This window comes from Eleginops maclovinus, chromosome 5 (assembly GCF_036324505.1).
Source record: "Eleginops maclovinus isolate JMC-PN-2008 ecotype Puerto Natales chromosome 5, JC_Emac_rtc_rv5, whole genome shotgun sequence".
In the NCBI taxonomy this organism is placed as follows: domain Eukaryota; kingdom Metazoa; phylum Chordata; class Actinopteri; order Perciformes; family Eleginopidae; genus Eleginops; species Eleginops maclovinus.
This window is the reverse complement of record NC_086353.1, coordinates 22320902-22348713: the sequence shown is the minus strand read 5'-3', so window position 1 is coordinate 22348713 and position 27812 is coordinate 22320902. Positions and strand designations below refer to the sequence as shown.

Here is a 27812-nt window from a genome sequence, read left to right as displayed (position 1 = left end):
CCCAGTAGCTACACAGCTCTTGCTCTCCATGACATATACACGACTCGGCGAGTGTTGTTGTTTTTGTGCTACTTTTTCTCCATGAATTGCTACACCCCCAACCTCAGGCTGCAGTCTGGGACCGATCAGCTGAGGTGTCTTGGCGCAGATGCTTAGTTTATTCTGGGTGCAAAGGGGGGGGGGTCCTATCTGTGCTGCAAACCCTTAGAATATAAATGCACATGTTTTAACAGTCCGAGAGACCACAATGCCCAGGGCCCCTTTCGAGGAAAGTTCTCACACACCCCAAAAAAAAGTCCTCCTGCAGCCAGATGTCATCTGTGTACTGTTGATTGGAAAACACAAACACAACCGACCACAGAGAATCAAGCATGTTAGCTGTATGTGAGTTAAAACAGAAAGGGGCAAAATCTCTTTCTTTACAGTGTTTGAACCTCGAGCTATTTGGAACAAATAAATTGTACTGCAAACACTACAGCCACACACAAACACACACACACACACACACACACACACAAACACACACACACACACACACACACACACACACACACACACACACACACACACACACACACACACACACACACACACACACACACACACAAACACACACACACACTGTGGTAGACTGTCTGAGGTGTTTCAGACCATTTCTTGATGGGGGCAACCCTCCACTCATGCCGTGGGACTGAGACATAACACAACAGTCAGTTAGACCGTGGATATCTTTTTTGTTTACACCTGTCTGACTGCTACATTACACTTATCCAATGTTCTGTTACGTTGGGTTGAGCAAAATGAAATTCTGAACTTTCTGACCTCCTGACCACACTTCATAACAAAACACACCCAACACACATCAGTTCAAAATATTTATTTCTAACCAACATTTTTTACCAGAATTATAGTTTGAGTTTCCTGTCCTAATTTCACCTCCAATTTATCCGTAAAACAATACGTTCCACTCCAACATTTTCATCTGTCACGTTACACAAACATTTTGGAGGAGAAACGTAAAGTCATGACTCATTTTTTAGAGAATAATAATCTCACATTTGCACATGGCGAGACACAGGACCTGGTGGTGGTCTGCTTCTCTGCCGAAACTTTCCATGTTTCTTCCCTGTGGTGATGATGGCCCTGTGGTGGTGTTAGTCAAGTGGAGACGCTGTCATACTTTCCTGCACAGCTGCTGTGCTGAAGTTTTCCCCTGTGTCTTGACCATCACGCAATTTGTGATGCTTTGCAGCAGACTACAAAGAGCTTTAAAGACACACACTTTTTTTCTAAAAAAGTTGATGAATATTTAAAGGATTATTTAGTTTTTATTTAATCATTGCATGATGGTCCCGGTTAACCCCTGTATTTGAGTATGTTAGCCTTGCACACCACTGCACAATTGTTCTGTAAAATGTAGTTTATTGAGGTTTAAAACAAAAAATCAACATCTGCTTCAGTAGCAGAAGTCATTTCTGGCAATTTATTCGTGTTACAACCCCCTCCACTCCACTAGGGGTCTCTGCGTGATTGCTGGCTCGCTTTCCCCAGAGACTCTGCCTGTCCCGGAGGTCCTGAAGTCTTTGCTTTCGTATTTCTTCTTTTTCTCTGGTATTTGAGTTGCTGCTCTGAATTGTTTTTCCTCCCTGAAGCATCATCCTTTTGGTCATCTTCAGTATTGGCCCGTTTTTTTTTTTAGCTTTAGACATGATTTCACCATAGACTGTTTCCTCAATGACTTTAAGTGTAAGGCAAGAGGAGGCGATGTGTGCAAACAATGATGTCATCCCGGACCAGAGCCATTTGTTACAGTCTGCTCATAGGCTGCAACAAATGTGGGACTCAAGTGTGTAGCAAAAGACATATTTATTTACAATATAACAAAACTTAACTAAATTGCCCAAGACAAACACGAAAGTCAGTAATCAGTACTGTATGCATGTAATGGTGTTAGGCCCTTTGTACCTAGCTGCCCAGATGTTGCTCATCAGGCTGACAATATGGATCACCTGTCAAATAAAGAGGGACAACAAGCACAAAACAAACACAGACACCCCTAGTGGAGGGGGTCGTAACAATATGCTTAAAACAAGCCTGACCTGGTATGTTTTGACCTTTGCTGTGGCTGAATAGCTGACAAAAAAAGGTTAGTCGAGCCAAGAATCAGCAGATTACTTCCATACTTTATGAATAGTATTTCAGAAAAGTTAGGCACAACACAAGATTACTTGTTTTCATTATCTTTGCCATCATCTTGCATCTAAGGTACACACACCTGGCCGAGATCTTCATCCTACCCAGTGTACATTCCTATTCCCCTCACTGGTTACCTTTACTGCCTAAATGTACTCCAAGTTAAACTCTCTTAAATTCAACATGACACTAAGTGTTCCATGATGATTTTACATTTTCCACTTACCATGCAAGTTTCAGTCCAATACGATGACTTATTAACTCAATGCGTTCTATTTTCTTCCTATATCAGCAAGTTTTTGCAATACTTGGAAGAGCATGTGATGGTTTACGCCATCCAATGCCGCTCTACATTTTCCACTGAATGTCTGCTCTGAAAAACATAAATTTGTGACTCATGCAGTATATGTTAAATTAGTGCCAGTGTCCACACCTACATGCTAATATGTTAAGCTTTGCACCACGCTGGTGTTACATATGAATAGTTGTCACACAAAAGTGACTAAGGTTGATAAGATCCTGGATATAGTGAAGGTTTTGAAATCGTGGCATTTGTGTGAGTGGCTGGATTCAGTTTAAAAGGTATGTCTGTGCACAAACAGACACTGTGTGGTCAGACGACTGGTTTCGGATGTGGGTAAAGGGGGAGGATGGGGGGGAGAAGGAGTGAGAAAAAGAGGTAAGGGGCAGTGAGTGAAAGTGGGAGGAGTGTGTCTGGGTGTGAGACTGTCATCCCAATGAGGGGAGTTGCTGTGGTGTTTTGATCGAAATCCAGCAGATGTGGGAGAGGAGAGAGGGGTGTGAGTGAAAGAGAGGGAGAGAGAGAGAGAGAGAGAGAGAGAGAGAGAGAGAGAGAGAGAGAGAGAGGGAGAGAAAGAGGGAGAGGTATTTCCACCCACCCAACAAGGACACACTCATAAACAGCAGACAGACTGGAGTGAGAGTCAGAAAGACACAGGATCTCAGGGCAGCAGCAGTTCAAACAGAGGCAGACAGAAACAGAGTTTCATTGAGAGAAGATGTTTTATTAAAGGCGGAGGGAAAGTCACGCAGACAAACTCTAACACACACACACACACACACACACACACACACACACACTAATAAACACAGCTTGTGCCACCCAGACAGAGAGGCAGGGACCAGCTAAAACTCAGATTTACAACCATTAGCCAGAGAAGAAAAGTCTAATAAGGACATATATACTAAAGTACTTACCTCCACGTCTCTCTCACACACACACACACACACACACACACACACACACACACACACACACAGACACACACACACACACACACATACTGGTGAAGAGTGTGTGCTACACCCAGCGTGAGGAGCAGGGCTGACCAACCCCAACAAGTGGAGCATCAGGGAAGAAGGAGAAGCAAGTTGATGGATGCCTTTTGCAGACTCAGCGGCCTGGACCCTCTGTGGGTGAGTTTGTGATGTGTTCACGGACCCTGAACTATTTCTTGGGTTTTTTCAGACAATATAGAATCCTATCCTATCTACTTTGATATTTTTTTGTTCGTCAGGAAAGTTTTTACTGTGATGAAATCAATGTCTGTATGATATAAGCTAATATTTATGTGTAAATACTCATGTAAAGGTTTGTATTTGTCTTTGTGAGCATGCATGTAGGGAGCCCATTGTTGCAAATAATGCATCATGTTTTTGTTCTTTTGCACAATAACTTCTGTAAACTTGTTTGATCCTCAGCATGGATGTGATTAAGGGATTAATGCAATTAGCATTAGCTTCATTAGCATGTTGTTTTTGTGTCTTTAGCATGTACTTAAGGCTCATTAGGATGTGAATGTTTTTTATTGCCCATTAGTAAACAGTGGAATGAAAGATAATGTAATTGTGTGTAGAACAGGAACAGGTGAGATGGATTCACTTAAAATGTTAGCTGGCAGCAGTCAGCAGTACAGGAAGAAAATCACCTTAGCATAAGGGGACCTTCTCAGTTTGCAGTCCAGTACGCAGATATACGAGTGCATTTGAAATCAGAGCCAAAACGAGTCTGAATGGGAGAATTTACCTTTGATGCGTATCAGAGTTGCATTCACTCTGCTCTCAGTGGTACAGCACAATGAGATGCTGAAAGGTGGAGATACACCACACTGATTGAACTGATGTTGTTGGAAAAGCTTTTTAGTCTTGTATATGAGCAAACCTCCACATTCTGAGTCCCGGCTCGAAAATAAAATGATGGCCGTGATCCAGCTGGTGTACCAAAACTTTTGAATGCACTCCTTACTTGCCTCTTAATCCCCCCAACCCCCATTCCTCTTCCTCCCTCTGCGTTTCTGTTTCTCATTATGGCTCTTTTTCTGAACCCTTAAAACAATGGCTATCAGAGTGTTTCAAGAAAGGGAAAGTAAGAACTAAACTGTTATGAAAGATGAAATGTAATATTATGGGCCGCATTGTATTAATCAGAGAGAAATTAGGATGTTTTACCAGATGTGTTTGTCTACCGTTGACTGCAAAGTACTTCCAGTTATTGACTGGAGTAATCAACCTTTCACATACTTTGGAAGAGAATCATTGCTTACTCATTCGTCACAGCCCGAAGGCATTGATGGGGATATATGTGGCTTTAATACTGAACAAGCACACTCCAGCTCAGCAGAAGAGTTTGGACCTATAAACACCAGCTTTTTAAGACATTTAAAAGGGGTTTATCAGGGGATAGAAGTGCCTATAGCCTATTCCTTTTTAAATGAAGCAATCCAGTAATTAAAAAAACGGATCAAAGTCTAGGTGAAACTGTCAAGAGAAGTGATCAATGCCTTCTAAAATTACAGGGTCCTTCGTCATACACTTCACATACTCACATTAGATGCATGATGCTGTTTTGCTCACAAGCCAGTGCAAGATTTAAGTTATTTAACTCGTTATTAGCCACTGAGTTGCTCTATCAAGTCTAGAAAATGTAAAAAGGGGACATGCAGCATATTTGCAGCAGAGTAAAGGTCTCTACTGTTTTCACATCACTGTGTTATTACGGTGAAAAACAGCCAAACTGTTGGCCACAAGTGTACCGCAACTACTTCACCTAAGGGTGAGAAACAGCATGGGTACTAGGCAAAATGCACAAGTGCCTGGAGAGCATTTGACAAGTTGCAGTCCTTACATGAAAAGGGTTCTGTTCATCTGCTTGCCAAAGCCCGCAGGAGTCAGAAGGGTCTGCGAAAGTAGCCTCCCACGCACTGCCTCTATAGAGATTTATCACTTAAATGGATTTTGGTACATCAGTGCTCAAACAGACCACTAGTATATGAAATGCTGTGTTGTTTACATAAACTTACATGCATAATTTATAAAGATTCAGCGATGTATGTGACCCAGGCAAAGTTGTGTGCGCCACCTCTGATCTGAACAGGCACAGTGAGACTGTGATCCAGATCCAGTCGCGATTGATCGTAAACTTGAATTATTAACCATTCATGCAGGGACATGCACCCCCCTTGAGCAGCAGAATTGCGTTGCTGCTGACATGGTTCACCGGCAGGGCTGCATTACATAACGACTCCGCAGCTGCCACCAATTGCGACCTCCGTCCCTAATCCCAGTTGGGAGTCTACCAGCAGGGCCAGACTGCTCCGCCAGCCGAGAAGCCTTAACCACTTCCTGTGGTGACTCCGCAGGGCAGCCTTGTTAGCACAGCCAGACACCCTGCCCCTCATTAGGCCAGAGGGGTGATAAACAAGGGTAGCAAGACAACAACAAGCCACTTAACCCCCTTTATATTTATTTTCTGTACAAGACAACCTATCCTGTTACACAATCTCAAACTCTTGGCAGCATTTGGTCAACACACCTGTTATGCATGGACTTTTACTGTTTATAGGCTTCATTATTAGTATAATCCTTAACCTAGCTTTTTAATGTGTTGACATCTTACATTGTCCAACTCAAATTAGGGAACAAACCGAGACGTGGTGAGAGAAAAAAAAAAACTGACTCAGCTTTCTGAGCAAAAGAAGGCGTCCTCCAACTCACACTGTCAGGATTGGGTGCAGAAGATTTTTTTTTTTTTGTTGACTTGCTGTGGTTTCGCTCTCTGCTGCCTTGATGTATGAAACGTAGGATGCGCATCAAGTCGGAGTTCTCTGGTTTTGGCTCTCACATGCTCTGTCTTGTCAGACGGTAGATATAAACTCACAGTTTGTCCTCTTAAGCATATTCCCTTGGTGAAAAAGTTCTTTCTTTGTTCATCACTCTATCGTAGGACTGGAACCGTACATGGTACACAGCCAACCCGGACCTGACCCAGTGTTTCCAGAACACAGTACTGGTGTGGGTCCCCTGTATCTATCTGTGGTTGCTGGCCCCTTTCTACTGCCTTCACCTCTACTGCCATGACCATGGCCGCATCCGAACGTCCTGCCTATGCAGTTCCAAGATGGTGAGACTTTGCAAAGACTTTGGCCAGTGTTTTTTATTCTTTTTTCTCAACAAGATCACTGTAAATGTTCTCAATTCATTCGTGCTCAGGTGTTGGGTTTCTTGTTGGCCTCCTTTGGCTTCGTTGAGTTCTTCTACATCCTGCTGGAGAGGAGCCATGAGATCCACCAGCATATGGTCTTCCTACTCAGCCCCATCATACGCAGCATGACTGTGGTAAATAACATATCTCTTCCCTGTTTTAACACTTACTGCTATACTTAATATTGCAAAGTGATGAATCTTTAAATCAAATTACATCTCAAAAAGCGTGTTGTCCTACTGGAATACTTCACCCACTTAATGACCATTTGTACACTGATTCTCCTACTGAGTTTTCTTCAATTCTTGAGAAGTGTTGTTTTTCTTACATTTCTTTGCAGTGAATAAGAATCAGAAAACAGAGAAGAATCATTTGTTTAAAAACTGTCACAGTAGTGTGTGAAGTGTCATTTAGCCAGTGATATGTTGAGATATACTTCCACCCAAACACATGTATTGTCACTAAACCTTACTGTTTAAAACTCAGGTGCATCTCTTTACGTTGTTGTTAAATCTGGCTCACATTTACTTCAACTCACCAAGACTTTTTCTGTTTTGGGCTTCTTTGTTCACTGTGGAGGCATGTGATAAAATAAGAATTCAAGGGTAACAGGTTGATTAATAGATAAATAGTCCTATAGAAGAACTTATAAGTGGTGTTAAACTGTTCACGGGTAAGCCAAAAGACAAAATAGCTTGTAACTTTAAAGCAATTAAAAAACTATCTTTTAATTGGCAATATAACTCATTAGTGGAATAACATCATTTTGCATTAGTTTAAAAGACTCTAAGTGCATCCAAGCATGGAAAATGCTTTATTTGTAGCTGAAGTCACACATCTGACATCCCCCCTGCGTTGCTCAGGGTTACAGAGGAGTTTTGGGAATATTTCCGCCTGTCGCACATGTCGATGTGCAGGCAAATGAAAGGATATAAAGCCTATGTATGTAAAGTTTGTTGGCAAGGCACACAGGTGCAAAGATGCATATCCAAGGTTAGATTTATAGTGTTGCAGGCACTGCAAATATTACATTGCCTTGTAAACTCCGCCAGTATTTGCCCATCACTCATCAGGGCGCAGATACATGTGTAGTGACATCAGCTACTGCTTGATGTGAAATCGGCACACATACGTACATGCAAAGTTTCAATAAATGAAAAATGTGATCTGTAGGTGCTGTGCAAATCATAGACCATATGTCATAAAGAAAGTATTTATATCAACAGAAACATCAAGATATTTTTAGAGGCTTATTATTTGCTGTTTTCCCACCATTACTGTCATAGCTGTGGTAAACTGTGAGGATTGACTTTCTCATGAACCTCAACAGGATGGTCAGTGTTAGACTATTTCAGTTTATTGAATCAACAGTTTTGTTGATGCTTATCCAATCATGTTGTTGCATGCAAATGTTCAGCGGTGGCAGTGCCTTGACTAATCATGTGCTTCAAATCGAGTTCATTTGAATCCCGGCCAAACTTTCTGTTCATCCATAAAAAAACACAAAACCACCGAACACAAAGGTGATGAAAAGCAATTGCAGCCTCTGTTAAACCTAATTACACAGAACGGTTCCGTCTTTATATAGGCTACAGGTGTGCTGTACGACTGAAAGTTTTGACGCCAGCTCTTTTTTTTTTTAGCGCCATTGTTCTGCCCAAGACTGTATTTACAGTATGGTCGGACGTGTTTAATTGCAATGCAGGAAAGGAAAAAAAGATAATGGACAAAACATTCATTCAACCTTAACCTGGAATAAGAAAACCTGAGGTATTTGAATAAACAAAGCCATACCCTGAATCCTTAGTGCACTTTGATAAGATCTTCAATCTTAGTCGTCTTGGTTTTCATTTCATTTTTTCTTTTTGTCAGCATTACAAAAAAACAACTAGTCCGATTTTCATCCAACTTGGTGGCAGGGTGTAGCATGGGCGAGGGAAGATCCAATAAAATGTTGGTGTGGATTCAAATACCAGGGCGTATAAAGCCATTATTTTTCCTTTATGAAAATGCACTTGGCGGAGGTCTATGCTCTCCGAATGCCCCTAAAGTTAAAAATGTTGTTTGTCTCTTTTTATCCAAACATTTCAAATCAAAATTGCAATGCCCATTTAATGTCCACCCTACCTATGGCATGTAGGGTGGACAACAGAATATTATTTATATAAAATAAGGGCTGCTATGCAATCAGAGGATTGTTTCAGTGTTGATGGAAACAACCCTGAATGTTTCTCAGAACATTGATCCCACTCATTTTCTGCAAATTTTAAATGATACTTGACTGATGAGTACGTAGCAGCAACAGAAGAGGGGTGCAGCTGGCAACATGGGTGGCATGGCAAGTTTAAAATGCTGTTTACCCTCAGCAGGAGTGATGTAAGACTGTACAATGCCATACAAGGGTGCTGAGTCCAGAAAGGAAGGGTTGGTGTAGTAGCCCAGAGAGCCTCTAATGCTGACCCACAGAATCATGTACCCTTACTCACAAAGCTTCCTCTCTCTTTGCAGCCTTATACAGATCCTGCACAGTCTCCAAGTCAGACACCCTTGGCCATCTGTGGTCTTTTCAGACTTCTGAGTAAATAGCAGCACGTGTTTTGGTAAAAATACACTCTTGTATTTCAAGATACAAGGTATATATTTCAAAAAAGGTCATTTATTTTGAGGATATCATTTATCAGACAAACAAACATCCACTAAATCAGATCAAGAGCTTGTCACCAATCTTCAGATGGACTTGCCAGAGCTATCTTTATTAAAGGATATAATTTTCTTGTCGCCGATTGTAGCTGCCCACCACCACCCGCTCCTTGGGTACAGGACTAGAACACTGTGCTCTTGTTTCTCCGACCAACTTGTTTTGTACCCTTCAACTCAACTTAATGTATAGGAACAGTTTTCAGCCCACGAACGAGTCGTGGTCACTATTGATGAAAAGCACACACATGACATTGACTATAATCAGCAATACCATGACGTAAATTCCAATTCCTTACCAAAGCGCTGCACACTTCCTGTGTAATTATAAGGTAGGGTTTTTGATTTGGGCTCGGTGATGGACTTAGTTCCACCCACTGACTTCTACAAACAGATGGGCTGATGGTTTGCAGCAGTATGGCAAGTCACAGCGGAAGGCTAGGAATAGGAGGGTCCTTCCCCTCTAATGCTGACCCAAGGTCAGCTTTACAATTCCCCACTAATGTTAAGGTTGGATGGGGCTGATGCAGCCTCAGCCACATCAGTTTAGCACTTTAAGTACCAGCAATTGAGAACATAAAGTTCTTACCATGGGCTTTATGCTGCTGACTGATACAGCATGCAGCCCCATGGGCGAGTTAGGTTGATCAACACTTCAATCAATGTACAATTGGAACATCAAGTGGTGTAGGTTGGTTTAAATGGGAATCAGATTGACCATGTGCAATTTGGAAGGTTTTGCCACACCAAAAGCACTTCAATTTCTTGGACTTTCACATGACTTTGAGTTGGCACGTTGTCCCTGTGTGCCTTTTGGCTCCAACGTCCAGTCAGGTTGACTGGAGACTCTAAATTCCCCATAGGTATGATTGTAAGTACCTGTCTATCTGTACTCATCCTTCAATAGAATGTGTAGAGAAAATGAATGAACAAAAGAATGAAAAAATCACTGAGTCACCACAGCAAGTAAATGAGAACCCTTTATGTTGTTTGTTTGTTTCCACTTAAGCACATAAAGATGTTCAACCTCTTGGCCACCACACAGAAATCTATACAAATCTCCCACATGAAGTGTATAAGGTTGTTGTCGAGAAAAACTTACAGAAATACCAGTCAGCTATAGTTTATAACAGTACTGTGGCTCATACCAAAGTAACCAATGTGGTAGTCATTAAAAAACCTAAACCAGCTTTCACCAATTTGGTGATGAGCTGGCATGGCAAAGTGACGTCTCACTTGGCAAACTGTACAGAGAGGAACCAATTGCTGGTTCAAAGCAGATGCATGAGTCCTGAGGACAGGCAGCCAGCCGTATCTGAACACTGAATCAGGCCCACCTTTGAGAAAAACATCACAGCATTGAGAACTTTTTTAAAGGAGAGTATATAATAACATAAAGCGGTGTGTGCAGGGTATGCGGCATACCATACATGTGTCATTTTTTTATAAGCGGTATTCAGATCACAGCTGCGCTTGCGGCCAGGGAAATCCCAGAGACTCATGTTCTTTCTCAAAACCACCATTGGCTGCATTAGATCAGAATCAATCTCATTACACCCTCTGCTGTGATGGAAACATTGGCACTGATACCCACAGTTAATACAGCAGAGAAAGGATTTTATTTACTCTAACTGAATTAAATAGGGCTGAATGTCATTCTTAAAGAAAGTTTTTTCACAATAACAACATCATTTGGTTTGAAATTGAGACCAGATAGTAACTTCAAAATATAACTCACTGGCATGTACATCCAAAAAGGCAAATCATAGTTTCAAATTTTCCATTTTCTTGTCCATGTGAAGTTGCTTCAGGCTTTGCTTGAACGTAGCAGCACAAATCTGAGCACTTTCTGTCTCGGGGATTAAGTTGTTTCCTCTTGTTTGTTGTCAGATCCACTCATGTGAATTCAAACAATTACTCTTTCTGTCTCTGTCCCTCTCTAGATCTTGGCCTTATGCATCATCCAGTTGGAAAGAATCAGAGGTTGCCGCTCCTCTGTATTCCTCTTCCTGTTCTGGGTATTGGCTGTTGTCTGTTCCCTGGTGCCTCTCAGGGCGAAGATCCAACTGGCTATGGATGAGGTATGTGTTTGGTTTAGCCTATCAATTAATATGGAATAGTACCACTACACCATATCTTTAATAGTAATACCGTCGATGTAAATTGCAAGCATCAAGAAGTTGAAAATGTGGAGCAATTCAATGTGCTTGTCAGGTTTGAACTTAGTGAACTTGCAGTGTCCAAACACCATGCAGGCATATCTAATCAGGTCTACTCCCACCCGTAGTCTAGACACAAGACTCCAGCAGCACAGCTTGAGATATACCGTGTCAGCAAAGAGTTTGTCTCATCCCAAATTTCAACCAAGGTAACCCAAAGTTAAGCAAGTGTTGGAGGATGACATTGCCAATTCTGGTCAAGCCTGTGTGTGTTTAAGTATCTTTTCTTCCCGTGTCTCGTGTCAGACACTGCAATCATTGTTGTAGCCTATATGGGGTAAGTTTCTATTTAAGCATTCGTGGGGCAGGCGCATTTGCATTTCTATAAAAAACACACTCACATCCATATTTCTGTTTTATCGTCCCCAGTGTGACATTCCCACACTGCTTGGGGGTGAGTAATGAAGGCTCTGGGATAAATGCTGGTGAGACATGGCAGCCCAGGGTCAGACCAGAGGAACGTCAGCGCTGTGTTTATGGGCCTACACTGCTGTAAACACAGCCAGATGGAAATTTATGCATACACACATAATGCGATTTCATTTAAAATTTAGACACAGATGTTTTAATTTCATTCAACCACACACGTGCACATAGGATGAACACAAGACACCCAAGATCCTCCAACGTCATTTGTCTTGATCAACCAAGTTCATATGCAAATTTGTTTTGTTCATCTACTCTAAAGATTAATACCTCCATCACATTTTGCTTGGTCATAGAAGGGAATTTTACTGAAATTAAAAAGTATGCTCCAGAGTCATTTTTACAGAAACTACAATCAAATGTGGGCTGGAGTTAGTAAAACCAACTATAAACAATAAGTTTATTGACAAAAGGCTAGCAACCACTAGCTAAATAAGCTAACTAGCCTAACTTAGCACAAGGACTTAAAACAAAGGAAGCCGCTAACCTGACTCTTCTTTAACATAATGTCTCGTTATATTGTGTTTGTACAATACATTAAGAGTGGAAACAACAGTTCGTGTTTCTGCGCACTACAAGGGTTATGTTATCTTTGTAAAAAGCGTGGCTTGCTCTTTCCCTTATTTCCTGTCTCTTGGCTACTGGTTTCAGTTTTATTTAGACTTTATTTAAACAATTGAGCTTTCACCCTCGTAAAGCGTTTAGATGGCAAGTGCGACTGGTATGCAACTTTAACTTCTTGGAGGGTATTTGGTTTACTGGCAAACTAGAAGGCCTAACTAGCATTTCCATTTTTCTGACATTTTGCTTAAAATTTCCTTTGACGATTTAATGATATGGAAGGATATCTTGTAAAATGTTTAACTATGGATGCTGAAATACTTTTTTGTCTTAGATAATTAAAAATAGATATTATTTTCTTAGATAGATGTCACAGGAACAGAAGTGTGCAGCAGAGTTCTCTCTCTACTGTGTCCGCACAAAGTTACATATAGTATAACATTTTCACTATATTTATGAAGAAAGTTTGTCATCAGTTCATGTTTGTGGACCTTTGGCCATTCTTTTTCACTTGACCTACATTTTTGCCCTCCCACTCCGCATCCTGACCCTGTTTTTCACTGTGTGGCCGGACCCATTTGGCCCGTCGTATCTCCTTTCTGGATATAGCTCCACACTTTTCTTCTGAAAAAGTTATTTTTCTGTTTACCATGGCTCTGACTTTAATGCTTACCCACTCTGCAGCGCAACAGACAGGCTGTGGCAATGGCCTTCCAAGTAGTAAACAATGTCTCTGCCAAACCCCACAGTTTCTGTATGTCAAGAATAACATGCAAGTGGTTAATATTGCAGCTGCTCTCTTGATTGAATGTAAGGGTGATGGTTTGTAAAACCACAATCTCCCTATTTACAGATACAGGCTCTTAGCGTGACTGAAGGGCAGCTTTAACTATCGCTTCATTTATATAAAGTGCACATTAAAGACTTTGGGTTTCACTCTTGATTTAGCGTAAAGGTCGAAAATACTCTTTATTGTGTATGTGTTTTTGGTGTTCAAACCATATTCTCTGCTATACAATGTGTAAGCATGGGGAAAGTCATGTAATGACTTTTCGTGTTGTTGTGAAACTGCATACAAAACCACAGCAGAGATAAATGACGCTGTAAACCACAGGATGTCCTTTGATTTGTTAGGTTGTGTTGAAAGGCATACATTTTGATGCTTTTGAAGTCCATATATCTTGATTTAACATAAATGTTATTTTTCTGTGGCATGAGCACAGCCACAAAGCCAATTAATTTGTGACCTCTAGCTTAAAATAAGCATAGAGAAACTCTTACAGCTGGAGAACAATAAACTCAAGGAACTCTGGCTGAAGCACTTGCAGCCCTGCAGCAGCCTCTTTAATCTGTGCTTTCCTATTTCACAGGGCATTGCGTCGGACATCGTACGATACCTCGCCTTTTTCTCCTATTTCACAATCCAACTGGCCCAGCTCTTCCTGTGCTGTTTTGCAGACCAGCCTCCAGAGGGAAAAATCACATTTCAAAAGGTAAGCATAGGAGAGTGTTTCCCACTTCCGTCATAAAAAGTCCACTCCAATCCTATACCCAGGGAAAGGCCTGAACAGCTATCTTGTGGTTTTCAACTTTTGTTGTCAAGACATTTTTACCTTTTGGAGGAAATGATGAGATTCCCCTCCCGCCTACTTCCACTCCCACTTCACTGCTTTGGCTTCTTATGAGGGTAGTGTGAATATGTGTGTGTGTGTGTGTGTGTGTGTGTGTGTGTGTGTGTGTGTGTGTGTGTGTGTGTGTGTGTGTGTGTGTGTGTGTGTGTGTGTGTGTGTGTGTGTGTGTTGTTGTTCAGCATACCATCAGGGAGACTCACTAACTCCAGCGTTGGGTCATCAAAACTGCTGCCTAGAGTCTGTGACCACACAACAGCAAAGGCATTGCCTAATACGGATCTCACTAGGCCATCAAACACTGGCCTTATGACACTTTGTCTAACATAGAATACCAAGTGGATTCAGGACAGTTGACAGGTGAATGAAAATTAGACTTCTAATCAATCAAATGGACATGGGGTATAATATTTCCCCCGGTGAGTAACAATCAAAATAGCCGGAAAAGTCCCTAAGAAACTCTTGGCCGGTAGTGAGGGTGCAGAAGCCGCAGTCTTGCGTGGTGGACACACCCATTGGTCGATCCTTGGTGTGTCCTCTTCTTCTTCCTTCACCTCCTCCTCCTCCTCTCCAAAACCAAGCTCTGATTAGTTACTCACAGGAAGAGAGGAAGTGCAAAAGCAAGTGAGCGCATTGGTAATGAAGAGAGCAAACACCCTGGTGAGGGGGAGGCAGGGTGGAAAGCGATGTCATAAAGAATGCGTGAGAGAACAAACGTTCTGTGTGTGTGTGTGTGTGTGTGTGTGTGTGTGTGTGTGTGTGTGTGTGTGTGTGTGTGTGTGTGTGTGTGTGTGTGTGTGTGTGTGTGTGTGTGTGTGCGTGTGTGTGTGTCCACTAGTTGGACAATTTGAGCATGATGACAGATTTCCGCTATGTCTATGCTAGACCTAAGGACGTCATTTTCACCATGTGCTAACACTGAAATCTATTTATTCTGTTTTGTGGGAGTTCATGGCCTCTGCCCACCCCACAATAGACCACCATTCTATCCACTGCTGTTTACACACATTAGCCTTCTTTAGCACACTCCTCACAAGTGCATCATTGAACCATCAACTGACTGTGTACGTCTTGAAAGCCTCAAAGTGGTGGGAAATTTATTGCGAAAACAACAGTCTGGTCTTTAATCTGTTGCAGAATCCCTGTCCCGTGCAAGATGCCTCTTTCCTATCAAAGATTCTCTTCTGGTGGTTCACTGGGTAAGATGGTTCTTCGAACCCTTTCATTTTTTCAGCTTCGGCTGACTCACTATAGTGACAGTTTGTTCTTGTTTACAATAATATGTGTGTTTTGTTGACGATCATGTGCATGAATCATCTTCTCCAGGCTTGTTGTGAAAGGATATCGCTCCCCGCTGGCAGCAGAGGACCTGTGGACGCTGAGGGAGGAAGACACATCGCGCAAGATCATCTCTGAGGTGGAAGAGAACTGGACGGATGAATGTGCCGAACTTCAAAAGTGAGAAAGCCTGTTTATGAATTTCAGGTCAATTAAAGGGTAACCTGGTCATTTGGTATTGTACTTTTATGGATAGAAAATATCACCGTTGGCTCTGGGTATTTTTATCCTAGGAAGTCTTACTTTTTTGGCTTCATGCACCACTAAGTAACCTTCATTAAAATGAACAGGATTCTGTCTGCAACACTTTAAACAGTTATTTTCGAGCAGTCATGGCTCACAATGACAAAGCTGGAATAAGCATGCTTACTGGAATAAGCATTTTCTAATTAGCACAAAACACGAAAGTATAGATGAGACTGTTTTACGGGAATTTTGGTAATAAACATAAAACAGCTGGAACTCTTTAGTCAATTCGGAAAATACCATGCATATATTATTATGCAGGCTTTAAAACCAGGAAAATACACTTATGTTACGTTACGATACGATTACGTTGCTTAATCTGTTAATTACTTAGTAGTTGTAGCATGAAGAAACGGGCAGCTCCAGAACAATCTTCTTTACTGTTTCCTCAGGCTCATATGGTTATTTTTCCCTAGGCATGTGTTCCAACATAAAGTGTTTCTCAGTTGTCTCTCTATTGTTTCAGCATAACAGCCAAAGAATCCATTCCATTTTATTGCAATGTGGTCAACAGTCAGCATGGTGCTGGCTGAATTAATGACCCGAGCAAAGCGTGCCTTGTCATGATTGCGGTAAATTGACATTCGGGACATCTCATCAACAGAGGCATTTTGGGCCAAAAATAGGTCTAAAGGAGTCCCTTGAGGACAGCAGCATAATGTCAGGGCAAGAGCCATGTGTCAAAGCTTGTTAACAGGATCCTGCGCTTTGAAGATCCCTTGTTAAGTACAATAATTATTTCGGTGAATAATTCTTTTTACTGCTGGTGAATTCTTGAGACTGTCAGTGATGGTATGATTAACAACAGGTTGTTTTTACAGTCTCTTTTACAGTAAAAGCTTGAAAGGCGCCAGCATAATTCTGGGCATCTCTGACACAGATGTGTTGTCTGTAACGAGCTTTCTCTCTCTCTGGCAGGCAGGAAAGAGCCTTAGCTTCGGGTGTGGCACTGGGGAGCAGACTTCCGGACCAGGCTCAGCTTCTTCGGAAGCTGCAGAAGGAGCAGAGCTCTGGTTTCTTCCTTCTCAGGACGCTGGCACGCAAGTTCGGCCCATACTTTCTGAACGGCACCCTGTGCATCATATTCCATGATGCGTTCATGTTCGCCATTCCCCAGGTGCTCAGGTAAGAGTGAAACAATGTCTCAATGTTGCTCTCATCCGATACCCAACAGCTCAAGGGTATTTGGTTTGTGGTGCACACAGCATCCAAAACAACAAGTTTGTATAAAATCCCAACATTTTATAGTTTGCTCCTTCCGCCTGAAAATATAAATCAGGCAGTTGTATTTTGATAACAAGTAGTTTTAAAAAAAACTACTCATAAAACAGTTTGAGTTTAAAGTAACCATGTCATTTTATTTTTAAAGGATGTTGTTATTGAGTTTTTCAAATATAACTTTATAAGTGAGTCCCACAGACCAAATGGCATTGCGTGCACTGTATTAACTGATGCTGCAGCCATATTTCTTAACCTCAGCTCAAACTCAAATTACCTGGATGGACTGCAGAGTAAAAATATATCAGTGTAAAAAACTCCCTGGTTAACACCTCAGATATCACCTTCATCGTCCTATTTTTCAATGATTTGCGATTCAGACAACCACACGACAACAGAAGCTGGATGCAATGAAAAAGCAGGTCATGGCTGACCCGCCACCCGCCACACCATCCCACTAGCCAAACTGGAATGTTGTTGTTGATGCACAGCACAGCATCAGTGGAAGTGTTAATTACGGTCATGGAGCTGTGAGCAGGAAAGGTAGTTGGGACAACAGTCAGAGAGGAAGAGGAGGCTCTAAATGGCAGAAATGCTGTCAGACCACAATAAGTGAGCCGCTGGCCAAGTGTGAGGGCAGCCAACCGCAGGCTGAGCACTGTTGTGCAACCCAAGCTACTTTGTGTGGAACAGTCGGCCAGCAGCCTCTGGTTTAAACCAGACAATGAAAGTCATTTAACACCACATTGAATGAAAAAACACAGTAAAAAAAAGCATGTTGACAGGGTTGTGTGCTTGATTGGTTTCATTCACTACTTTCTAGGGAAAATCGTACATAGAAAAAGGGTTGTGTAGCCTTACATCAAATCTGAAAGTGTGTAATCATCCTCATAATTTCTTACTCCACAGTCTTCTTCTGGATTTCATGAGAGACGAAGATGCTCCGCTGTGGAAAGGCTACTTCTACGCCACTCTAATGTTCCTGTTGTCCTGCCTCCAGTCCCTCTTCAGCCATCAGTACATGTACACTTGCTTCACAGTGGGAATGAGGGTGAAGACCGCTGTGATGGGCTTGGTTTACAGGAAGGTGGGTTAATCTGCGGTAGTAGTAGCCGCTAACCTCTAAGCACCACATAAATTACGCCTAAAAAATCAACAACAAAAGCAGTCTCTCATTCCAGACAGTAAAAAACAGCCGTTTTTACCCAAGATGAATGATGCTCTGTGGCCTTTTCGAAGGTGTGAATATATATTGGACAACTGAAGGTTAAAATGTGTTTGTGTCTTTTGTTGACAATCCAGTCTTTGGTGATAAACAGCGCAGCCAGGAGGACTTGCACCGTGGGCGAGATTGTGAATCTGGTCTCGGCAGACACTCAGAAGCTCATGGACTTTGTGGTTTACTTCAACGCTGTCTGGCTGGCTCCCATTGAGATTGCTCTTTGTCTCTTCTTCCTTTGGCAGGTATGTCGAAATGTTTCACAATGACGCTCATTCGTGCAGAACTGTATTTTATCTTAAAAATGGGCTTTGACATCTTTCCATTCTTTTTTTTGTCAGCATCTCGGCCCATCGGCTTTGGCAGGAATCGCCACTGTCATTCTCATCTTTCCACTCAACGGGTTCATAGCAAAGAAAAGAAGCAAGCTCCAGGTAAAAGCAGTTGCAGGAATATTTTACACTTTAGCTTCAGTAGCCCCGACATCTGGCGTGTTGGGTCAGGGATGCCACAGCTGGTTTAGATAGTGGCTGAAGAGCCGCGTGGGTGTTTGGCCTGGATGGTACATTCTCTCTTGTCCTTTTGATGTCTGACCCGTATAACAAGTTTGAAAAACAATGAAAGGAAAGGGTGGGCAGTAGGAAAACATATTTTTTCATTTCTTTGGAAAAACAACAGAGGGTTCTGTAAATTTGGATGCCAATTTAATCGAACTGAGTCCTGAATGCAGTGACCGCATTCCTGGCCCTTTGTTGTTTCCTTGTCGTAAAAATCACTAAAAAGTAACAAGCAATAAATTCCTACTGAATTAAAAAAGCTCTAAGATGTTCAGGAAAACTACTACAGCTGTAAAAAGCGCAGACAAACCCATGTTCACAAATGCATGCTTGCTTTGGTCTGGTAATTTTCTTCCTGCTGTGCTGCAGTTTCAGCTTTGGGTTGTATATTTTTTTTATAGTAAAAACCTTTGTGTCTGCTCAACAGGAGATCCAGATGAAGTTCATGGACGGACGCATTAGACTGATGAATGAGATCCTGAATGGAATAAAGATCTTGAAGTTCTACGCCTGGGAGAAGGCATTCCTGGAGAAGGTTTTGGGCCACAGAGAAAAGGAGCTCCAAGCCCTGAAGAAATCTCAGATCCTTTATTCCATCTCCATTGCATCCTTTAACTCCTCTTCTTTCCTGGTAAGAGCACAAATCCAAGGAGCTACCAATAAAACATCTAAGAACAGACCTCAAACTGACATTGTTAAGTGCAGTCAGTGTAGAGCTTCAAAGATTTTTTTTCAAAAAATCAGAGATATATAAAGACCTACCTCTAGATTCAAAATTGTTTTGCATTTGAAGGGACAAAAAAATGAATCCGTTATGAAACCAGTTAAGAAAAACGTATTGGACTTTATGAGCACTGCTGCTAGCATGACAGCAAAATGCAACAAAAAATGCATTAAATGTATGTGACCTGTGTCAGAAATTAAAATCCTTATCAAGATCTGCATCTTTATCAGGATTGTCTCTAGAGACCACACAAGTTGTACATGTAGAAGTTAACATTTAGCCTCTTTTTCTCCCAAAAGATTGCCTTTTCCATGTTTGGAGTGTATGTGACGCTCGATGACAGGAATGTGCTGGATGCACAGAAAGTTTTTGTCTCAATGGCGCTGATCAACATCCTGAAGACCCCTCTCAGCCAGCTTCCATTCGCTATCAGCACGACGATGCAGGTATGTGACGTTTCAATTTATAACTGGTGATTTCGCTCAGATGCGTCTCTCCATCAATGGTGCCTGATGAGGTATATATTTTATGGGTTTGATATGATAGAGTTAACAAACTGCTGACTCCGTTTCAGGCTATGGTTTCACTGAGACGTCTGGGAAAGTACCTGTGCTCTGAGGAACTGAAAGTGGAAAACGTCTCAAAAGCGCCATCGACCTCTGGTAAGAACCGCACCGATGTACAATCCTTAACACTAAATGAATAAACTAGTCTTCTGCAATGTTTAATTTCACCAATTTGTTCCTCCAAACTGCCTTTATTTCTACACTGTCATAATCAATATAATAAGACCACAGGATTTAGTTGTTTATATCTTTGGAGTACCACAGCCTTGTATGGATCATATGCGCTGTCACTTCCTGGGTCCCCGGCTGACGGGGAGACAGGGTAATTATAGGATGTTCCCATTTAGCGGTTGAATGTAAATCAGACATATGATTCATAGAGGAATAAAAAAGGAAAATACTGCAATCCTCTGTCTGTAACCTGTCAACACTTCTTAAGACAGCTCTTGAAAAAGCAACAGCTCTGTAATTTGAATGATTAAGCAAATTCACTTGTAATTACGCCCAGGCTGTAATCTGACAAGTAACTTCAAGGGGGAATTTTGTTTTGAAAGTTAGTTTGTGGCTCAGGTTGAAAGGACCTGTCCTGTCTTCAGTGTTTATTGCAGGGTTTGTTGTTTTTGTTCAACCCTTCTTTTTTGTTTAGATGGTGAAGACGTGGTGATAGAAAACGGCACTTTTAGTTGGTCTGCAGAGGGCCCTCCATGTCTTAAAAGGTATGAATTACACAAAGAGAATAGTTAATTTACAAGAAAAACAAAGAGAGACGTACAGGACACTTCCTTTCTTTGTTGACAGGATCAGTATCCATGTGCCACGAGGTTCCCTCGTTGCTGTGGTTGGACATGTGGGCAGTGGAAAGTCCTCCTTGTTGTCTGCCATGCTTGGTGAAACAGAGAAAAGGAGCGGTCATGTCAGTGTTAAGGTGCTGAGATTGTTTTTCAAGAGCAAGTTCTATTTTTAGTTGTGGGTTTCATCATTTAATAAATACTGACTCTGTTTGGACATCTGTCTTCACAGGGCTCCGTGGCGTATGTGCCCCAACAGGCCTGGATCCAGAATGCCACAGTCCAAGACAACATCATATTTGGCCGTGAAAAAATGAAGACGTGGTACCACCGAGTGTTGGAGGCCTGCGCACTGCTGCCCGACCTGGACATCCTACCTGCTGGAGATGCTACAGAAATTGGAGAAAAGGTACAAAAAGGGAGAAATGTAAAGTGTATGTATTTCTTTCTTGTCTCCAAATCCTCTGAGTATATCTAAGCTTTTGAGTGATTCTGTCTATGCAGGGTTTGAACCTCTCTGGTGGGCAGAGGCAGAGAGTGAGCCTTGCCCGGGCCGTCTACAGAAAGGCGGATGTATACCTCATGGATGATCCTCTGTCTGCTGTTGATGCACATGTGGGGCAACACATATTTGACAAAGTCGTTGGACCAAAGGGAGTCCTTAGGGACAAGGTAATTAATGTAATAAAAACCAAATGCAGCTCAGCTGCAAAGAGCCAGAACATGGTTTTACAATCCTTAAACCACTTACAAGAATGCGGAATGCGCTACTGTTATCATAATATGTAAATCACTACTTTGCTGACACTTTTATTTTGAAGAAAGCCTTAATTTGATATTGGGTTGTACTTACATGATATTTTTTGGACTTGTGTGGCTTGCTGTACAGACCCGCATCCTAGTGACCCATGGGATGAACTTCCTGCCGCAGGCTGACCTCATCCTTGTTCTGGTAGATGGCGAAATCACAGAGAGCGGCTCCTACCAGGAGCTCCTCAGCCGCCATGGCGCCTTCGCCGACTTCATTCACACATTCGCCAACACGGAGCGAAAAGAGAGCACCATACAGAGAGGTGATTAAAATATGTCAAACTAGAGACTCACTTTAAGAGCGACCAGACCTCCACCAAAGCCAATAGTGCATTAACGTGCTCAAGTGTGCACTCTAAGATGTAAACCATTGTTGTTTGGCCCATGTTACACCATCCCATTTTTTTTAGCCCAAAGTTCTTCCGTATCTTGTTGACTGACAACAATGAAATCCTTGGCTAATTTTCCGTAAAGATCATTCAAAAATGAATAATCACAATAAAAACCTTAAAAAACTGTCCCTTTTTTGTAGCTGGTTCCAGGAGGTCTAATGCTCGTCTCAGCATGGTCGACTTTATGCCATTCTCCAGAGATCTGTCACAGGAGCAGCTTATTGGGTACGTTAACAATTGGAAATCATATGTAGCTGTTTGGCCCTTGTAAGCAACTTATTCACAAAACTGACCTGTGGCCTCTTTGTGTTCTCCAGGGGTGACACCACAAATACCAACCTGCAGAACATGGAGCCTGTGTCTGAAACAGACGAAGAACAAGTACCAGAGGACTTGGGCAAGCTTACTAAAGCTGATAAGGCCAACACTGGAAGGGTAAGTCTGAAAAGTGCTTTTGACTTCACCACTTATGATATGAAATTGGGCATTATTTTCCCAAAATACATTACCAAACAAAATGATCTAATTCCTTGAGATTGACTGGTTCATTTTGTGCTGTTCTATAACAGGTGAGGTTGGCGATGTACAAGAAGTACTTCAAGACAATCGGCTTGGTTATCATCATCCCCATCGTCTTCCTGTATGCTTTTCAACAAGGCGCCTCACTGGCCTACAACTACTGGCTGAGCATGTGGGCTGATGACCCGATTGTTAACGGCACCCAGACAGATACAGACCTGAAGCTGACCGTGTTTGGTGCGCTGGGTTTTGTGCAAGGTCAGTTCAATCAATCCTCCTGGGCAAACTAGAAAGTCTGTGAACAGTTGACATTTGTTTGTTAATACTCAAATGATTTGATAAAACATCTTTCCCCTCTCTTCAGGTATCGCAATCTTTGGTACAACTGTCGCCATCTCTATCTGCGGTATCATCGCCTCCCGCCACTTGCATATGGACCTGCTTATCAATGTGCTGCACTCACCAATGTCTTTCTTCGAGTGCACGCCCAGCGGCAACCTACTCAACCGCTTCTCCAAAGAGATTGACGCCATCGACTGCATGGTCCCAGAAGGCCTGAAGATGATGCTGAGCTACGTCTTCAAACTGATGGAGGTCTGCATCATTGTGATGATGGCGACACCCTTTGCGGCCGTGATCATCTTGCCCCTCGCTTTCCTTTACGCCTTTGTCCAGGTATGTTCCGCCCCCAACATTTCAACACCAAAGACTTTATTCTTTACTATTTCTTTGACAGTATTATGTTTAGGCGAGTCAGCAAGAGCTGGTTTCTATTTCAATGTGTAATTGGAAAGCTCCGGCTCCCAAACCAATGCTGTTGATCTTCCCATACACTTGTGCTTAGTTTCCTACTTGCAGACAAAGACGTTAGACACATTCACTAGGAATTATGGGAAATCCCTCAGCGTTCTCTTTTGGTTCCGTTCGTGAAAGCTGGTGTTTTACTTTTCCAATGTGGGCTACAGAGCTTCTACGTCGCCACATCCTGTCAGCTGCGGAGGCTGGAAGCTGTGAGCCGCTCGCCCATCTACACACACTTCAACGAGACGGTGCAGGGCGCCAGCGTCATCCGGGCCTTCGGCGAGCAGTCCAGGTTCATTCAGCAAGCTAATGAGAGGGTGGACTTCAATCAGACCTCCTACTTCCCCCGATTTGTGGCCACTCGGTGAGTTGTTATATGATAATTATCATGTGCTTTCAATCCATTTATACATCCATTCGCTCAGTTCACAGTTCATAAGGGACGGTGATGACTCATAGCACCAAGAGTTGTGGCGATTCCTTTATATTACATGGCTAAAAATGACTCCTGGCTTTAGAAATGAGGACACTTTTTGGTACTTGCCTCCTAAAACCTAAATCAATATTACATTCACAGGTGGCTGGCAGTCAATCTGGAGTTTGTTGGTAATGGTGTGGTCTTAGCTGCTGCCATTCTCTCTGTGATGGGAAAAGGCTCCCTTAGCCCAGGAATAGTCGGTTTGGCTGTGTCACACTCCCTCCAGGTAAGAGGTCCTGCCAACAGACACACATTCTCACACAGTACTTCTGGAGCTGTCCCAAATCCTGATCTATTAAAGGGAAACTTTAGAGTGTTTCAGGTGTATGCAGTTTTCTTATTACAAAGACTATCAATAAGTACCTCATACAACCCTAGTTCAGACAATCCAAACTATCCTATTAACATCAAGACAGACACTGCACGATATTGTGGGACTTACTGCAGTTGCATGCTACATGTATAGGCTAAACTGGGAAAAGTAGAAATGCTCAACCAGCAAATGTATGTTCAATTCAGGTAAGAGAATAACTAAAGTGAAAACTCATCGCATTGGATATTTCAGGTGACTGGAATCTTGAGTTGGATAGTGAGATCCTGGACTGATGTGGAAAACAACATTGTGTCTGTGGAGAGGGTCAATGAGTATGCTGATACTGCTAAAGAGGTCAGTGTTCCTGTGGCAAACACCTAAACAAATCACTGCTCAGGACACTGAATCCAATAACTTACAACAGGAGGTATTTTGTTCTTTACTCACCCTCTCTTATTCTCTCTTTCAGGCAAATTGGAGTATCGAAGGCAGCTCCTTGCCCCTGGCTTGGCCCCAGAGTGGTGCTATCGAGTTCCAGGACTACGGGCTGCAGTACCGTAAAGGCCTTGAGTTGGCTCTGAAGGGCATTACCATGCAAGTTCATGAAAGAGAGAGGGTGAGCCGTCTCGTATCTTCAAAACAATTATTACCTGGCTTAATTTACTTAAAGAAAAGTTGCTTAAATCATAGAAATACGTCCAACATAAATCCTGACTTTAAATGTTCTTTTTCAGATTGGAATTGTGGGCCGGACAGGAGCAGGGAAGTCCTCACTTGCCCTGGGAATCTTCCGGATCTTAGAGGCAGCAAAAGGAAAAATCTTTGTAGATGGAGTAGACATCGCTGACATCGGACTCCACGACCTCAGATCCCGCATTACTATCATTCCTCAGGTAGGACAGCAGTAATAACAGAAACTGAGCCCTGGCTTTCATCACATAAACTGTTTGCTTTAGCTGCAATCCGTATCCATTACAGAATAAGACAATGTAATTATCCTGCTACTAGTCTTATAATGAATAACATCTGCTTTCCTTCCTTTCAGGACCCTGTGCTGTTCTCAGGCTCGCTCCGGATGAACCTCGACCCATTTGACAGCTACACAGACGAGGAGGTGTGGAGGTCGCTGGAACTCGCCCATCTTAAAAATTATGTCTCAAATCTGCCTGACAAACTCAACCACGAATGCTCAGAGGGAGGAGAAAACCTCAGGTATACAGACATGACTTAAAGCAACGCAGATAAACAACTATGCATCGTCAGTCCCCAGGCTGCATTGTATTTAATGTGAGATTTCATTGCTCTTCTTTGTCTCTGCAGTCTGGGTCAGCGCCAGCTCGTGTGCCTGGCCAGGGCCCTGCTGAGGAAAACCAAGATCCTGGTTTTGGACGAGGCGACAGCTGCTGTTGACCTGGAGACAGACATGCTCATCCAGTCCACAATACGCACACAGTTTGACGACTGCACTGTACTCACTGTTGCTCACCGCCTTAACACTATCATGGACTACACAAGGTACAATACAATACAATACAATAAGAGGTCTTTTGTTTTTTTTCGGACTGAAATAAATCAAAAAGCATGATCATTTGGATAATACATTTTCAAGTTGTTGATCAATGAAAAAACTCATATTTAGTTTTCAAACGTGATGATTTTATCTATTATATATCACTGTAACCTAACTTCATTTTGACTTTTTTTTTTTACTGTTGGCCAATTAAAATAAGCAACCTTAAAGCATTATTTGGGTTTCTGGAAACCTGTAATCGGCATTTGTAATTATTTGGGAAAATGTTTTTTTTTTAAATCATATCAGGGAAAGTGATTTTTTTTAATTGGGTATTATTAAAGATCGCAATATTTTGAAAAGCAAATGATCTTGTAGTTGCAACCATACAACCCACTAACTACACAACTAAATGTGAATCCCATGCCCAGCCATAGGCCTTGATAGCGCAAAATAAACAGCCCTAGTCCATACTTATATATCATACTGGTTGTTTTAGGGGAAAAAATGCTGGATTTAAAACCTGTCGCTTATTTTATCTTTTCCCAGAGTGATCGTCATGGACCGAGGTTACATTTCTGAGATGGACACTCCAGCCAACCTCATCGCACAGCGTGGACAGTTCTATGGGATGTGCCGGGAGGCTGGGCTCGTCTAAGACTTCTTTGGGTGCCGTCGTTCTATGCAGCTGGCGTGTAGGTGTACAGGCACCTTATTTGTGTGGCCAGCAAACGTTAAATCGGGCTATTCCAAGCTTTGAGGCAGCTCAAAAACAGCTCTCCATGAGGGCATTTTCAATGAATCTCAAGAAAACAGCTGCTGGCGCTGGTTTTTGAACACAGATACGTTGTCCTACAGACATTATTAACCTCAGATGATGAACATTCAGCAGAAAGCTACAGTGGATTGTTGAGTCTCCAAGCTGTTAATATTGTATATATAGTAGTAGATTCAGTTTTGTCCAGGAAAGGATTCAGCCCAGAGCTACAAGCTACCACAAATCATAAAGACTTTTTCTCTGTTGGCATGGGAGCTGTATTATTTTTGTAGTTTTTTGTAAGTGTTATAAAGCACATGACATATTTTTATGATGTTGTCTCAGGCTCAAACATTAATGTTTACTCACATTTTTCTTAGCCTTGTATACCAAAAAAGAGGCCATTTTGTAATTGTAAACTGATATTTTTTCTTGTGCCCCAGAGACTGGGACAGGAAACACTTTGACACACTAACCTTCAAAGGGTTCACCCTGGCAAAACGCACGGGGAAGTGAGGTTTTCACTGCCTTTCAAAATCTCAGCTGGAAACAGCCAATTTGGAGCTTTTATACGTCAGGGGGAAAAAAGAGGAAAACATTGAAGGGAGCCAACACATTAGAAATCGTCCAACTATGGTGTGGCTGTTGTTTATTTCTGTCAAAGTAAACACATAAAGAAAGTCAATAGAGACCTTGCTGGTCAGATTTAACCTGACGCCGGTAGTGGAAACCACCATGAATGAAGAGAATTTCTCTTCAAAACAATAGTGATAAATCTCTTTGTGATTGTCTCTCTGCCTTCACCACACATCTCAGGCCATGTGCAGAGAATAAAAAAATATTGGTCTTATGGTGCTGACATGACAGAGTGTAAATAGTCCACGTTGACCTTTACTCTTGATTCAAAGAAAGAACCCAATGAACTTTCAAAGAAAAGAGGCATTTACTGTTTGTGTCTTACTGGTTAAGACAATAATAGAGAGCCTATAGTTTATTTATGTCATATGACAAAATGTATTAAGTGTCCTTATGTTTCCAAGGATTGTATTATATTTATACTTTTTATAATAAGCTTGTTATTTTTTTCACGTTTACTGTTAATGTACTGTCTTGTACCATCATGCTGAATAATAAAGTTTATTTGAGTCTAAAGTATTGTGCTAATCAAATAATTCTACTCCAAAAGTGAATTGAACTGTAAATGGCGATAATGTGATGCAACTATGGATAGGTTTGACTCTGAATCCACATATATTAAGCCTGACTGTGCTCTATAATCCTAAAGAAGAGAAACAGAATGATTGCTCATCCTTTAAAGATAAGCATACATCGTAATAGCATAATGCGTATA

The 27812-nt window shown here is 41.9% G+C and overlaps 1 protein-coding gene across 2 annotated transcripts; it reads left to right on the top strand.

Annotated features, from left to right (window-relative positions):
* The first annotated feature begins 3159 nt into the window (after positions 1 to 3159).
* abcc6a (ATP-binding cassette, sub-family C (CFTR/MRP), member 6a) lies at positions 3160 to 27613 on the top strand. 2 transcript variants are annotated; one of them, XM_063883954.1, is made up of 31 exons: positions 3160 to 3630; positions 6437 to 6613; positions 6703 to 6828; positions 11335 to 11472; positions 13968 to 14090; positions 15363 to 15424; positions 15552 to 15683; positions 16728 to 16934; positions 17937 to 18114; positions 18330 to 18491; positions 18588 to 18680; positions 19231 to 19434; positions 19827 to 19973; positions 20102 to 20189; positions 20740 to 20809; positions 20892 to 21018; positions 21114 to 21290; positions 21386 to 21553; positions 21771 to 21954; positions 22224 to 22308; positions 22401 to 22518; positions 22653 to 22860; positions 22967 to 23277; positions 23568 to 23767; positions 23981 to 24107; positions 24447 to 24548; positions 24664 to 24810; positions 24929 to 25087; positions 25240 to 25406; positions 25515 to 25709; positions 26254 to 27613. In XM_063883954.1, the coding sequence occupies exons 1-31, from the start codon at positions 3589 to 3591 to the stop codon at positions 26360 to 26362; spliced, it is 4533 nt and encodes a 1510-aa protein (XP_063740024.1). In that variant the 5' UTR covers positions 3160 to 3588; the 3' UTR covers positions 26363 to 27613. The 2 variants fall into 2 exon arrangements, with proteins under 2 accessions (XP_063740024.1, XP_063740025.1); XM_063883955.1 differs by lacking the exons at positions 25240 to 25406; positions 25515 to 25709; positions 26254 to 27613 and having other exon boundaries at positions 24447 to 24526; positions 24929 to 25062.
* Positions 27614 to 27812: the final 199 nt, after the last annotated feature.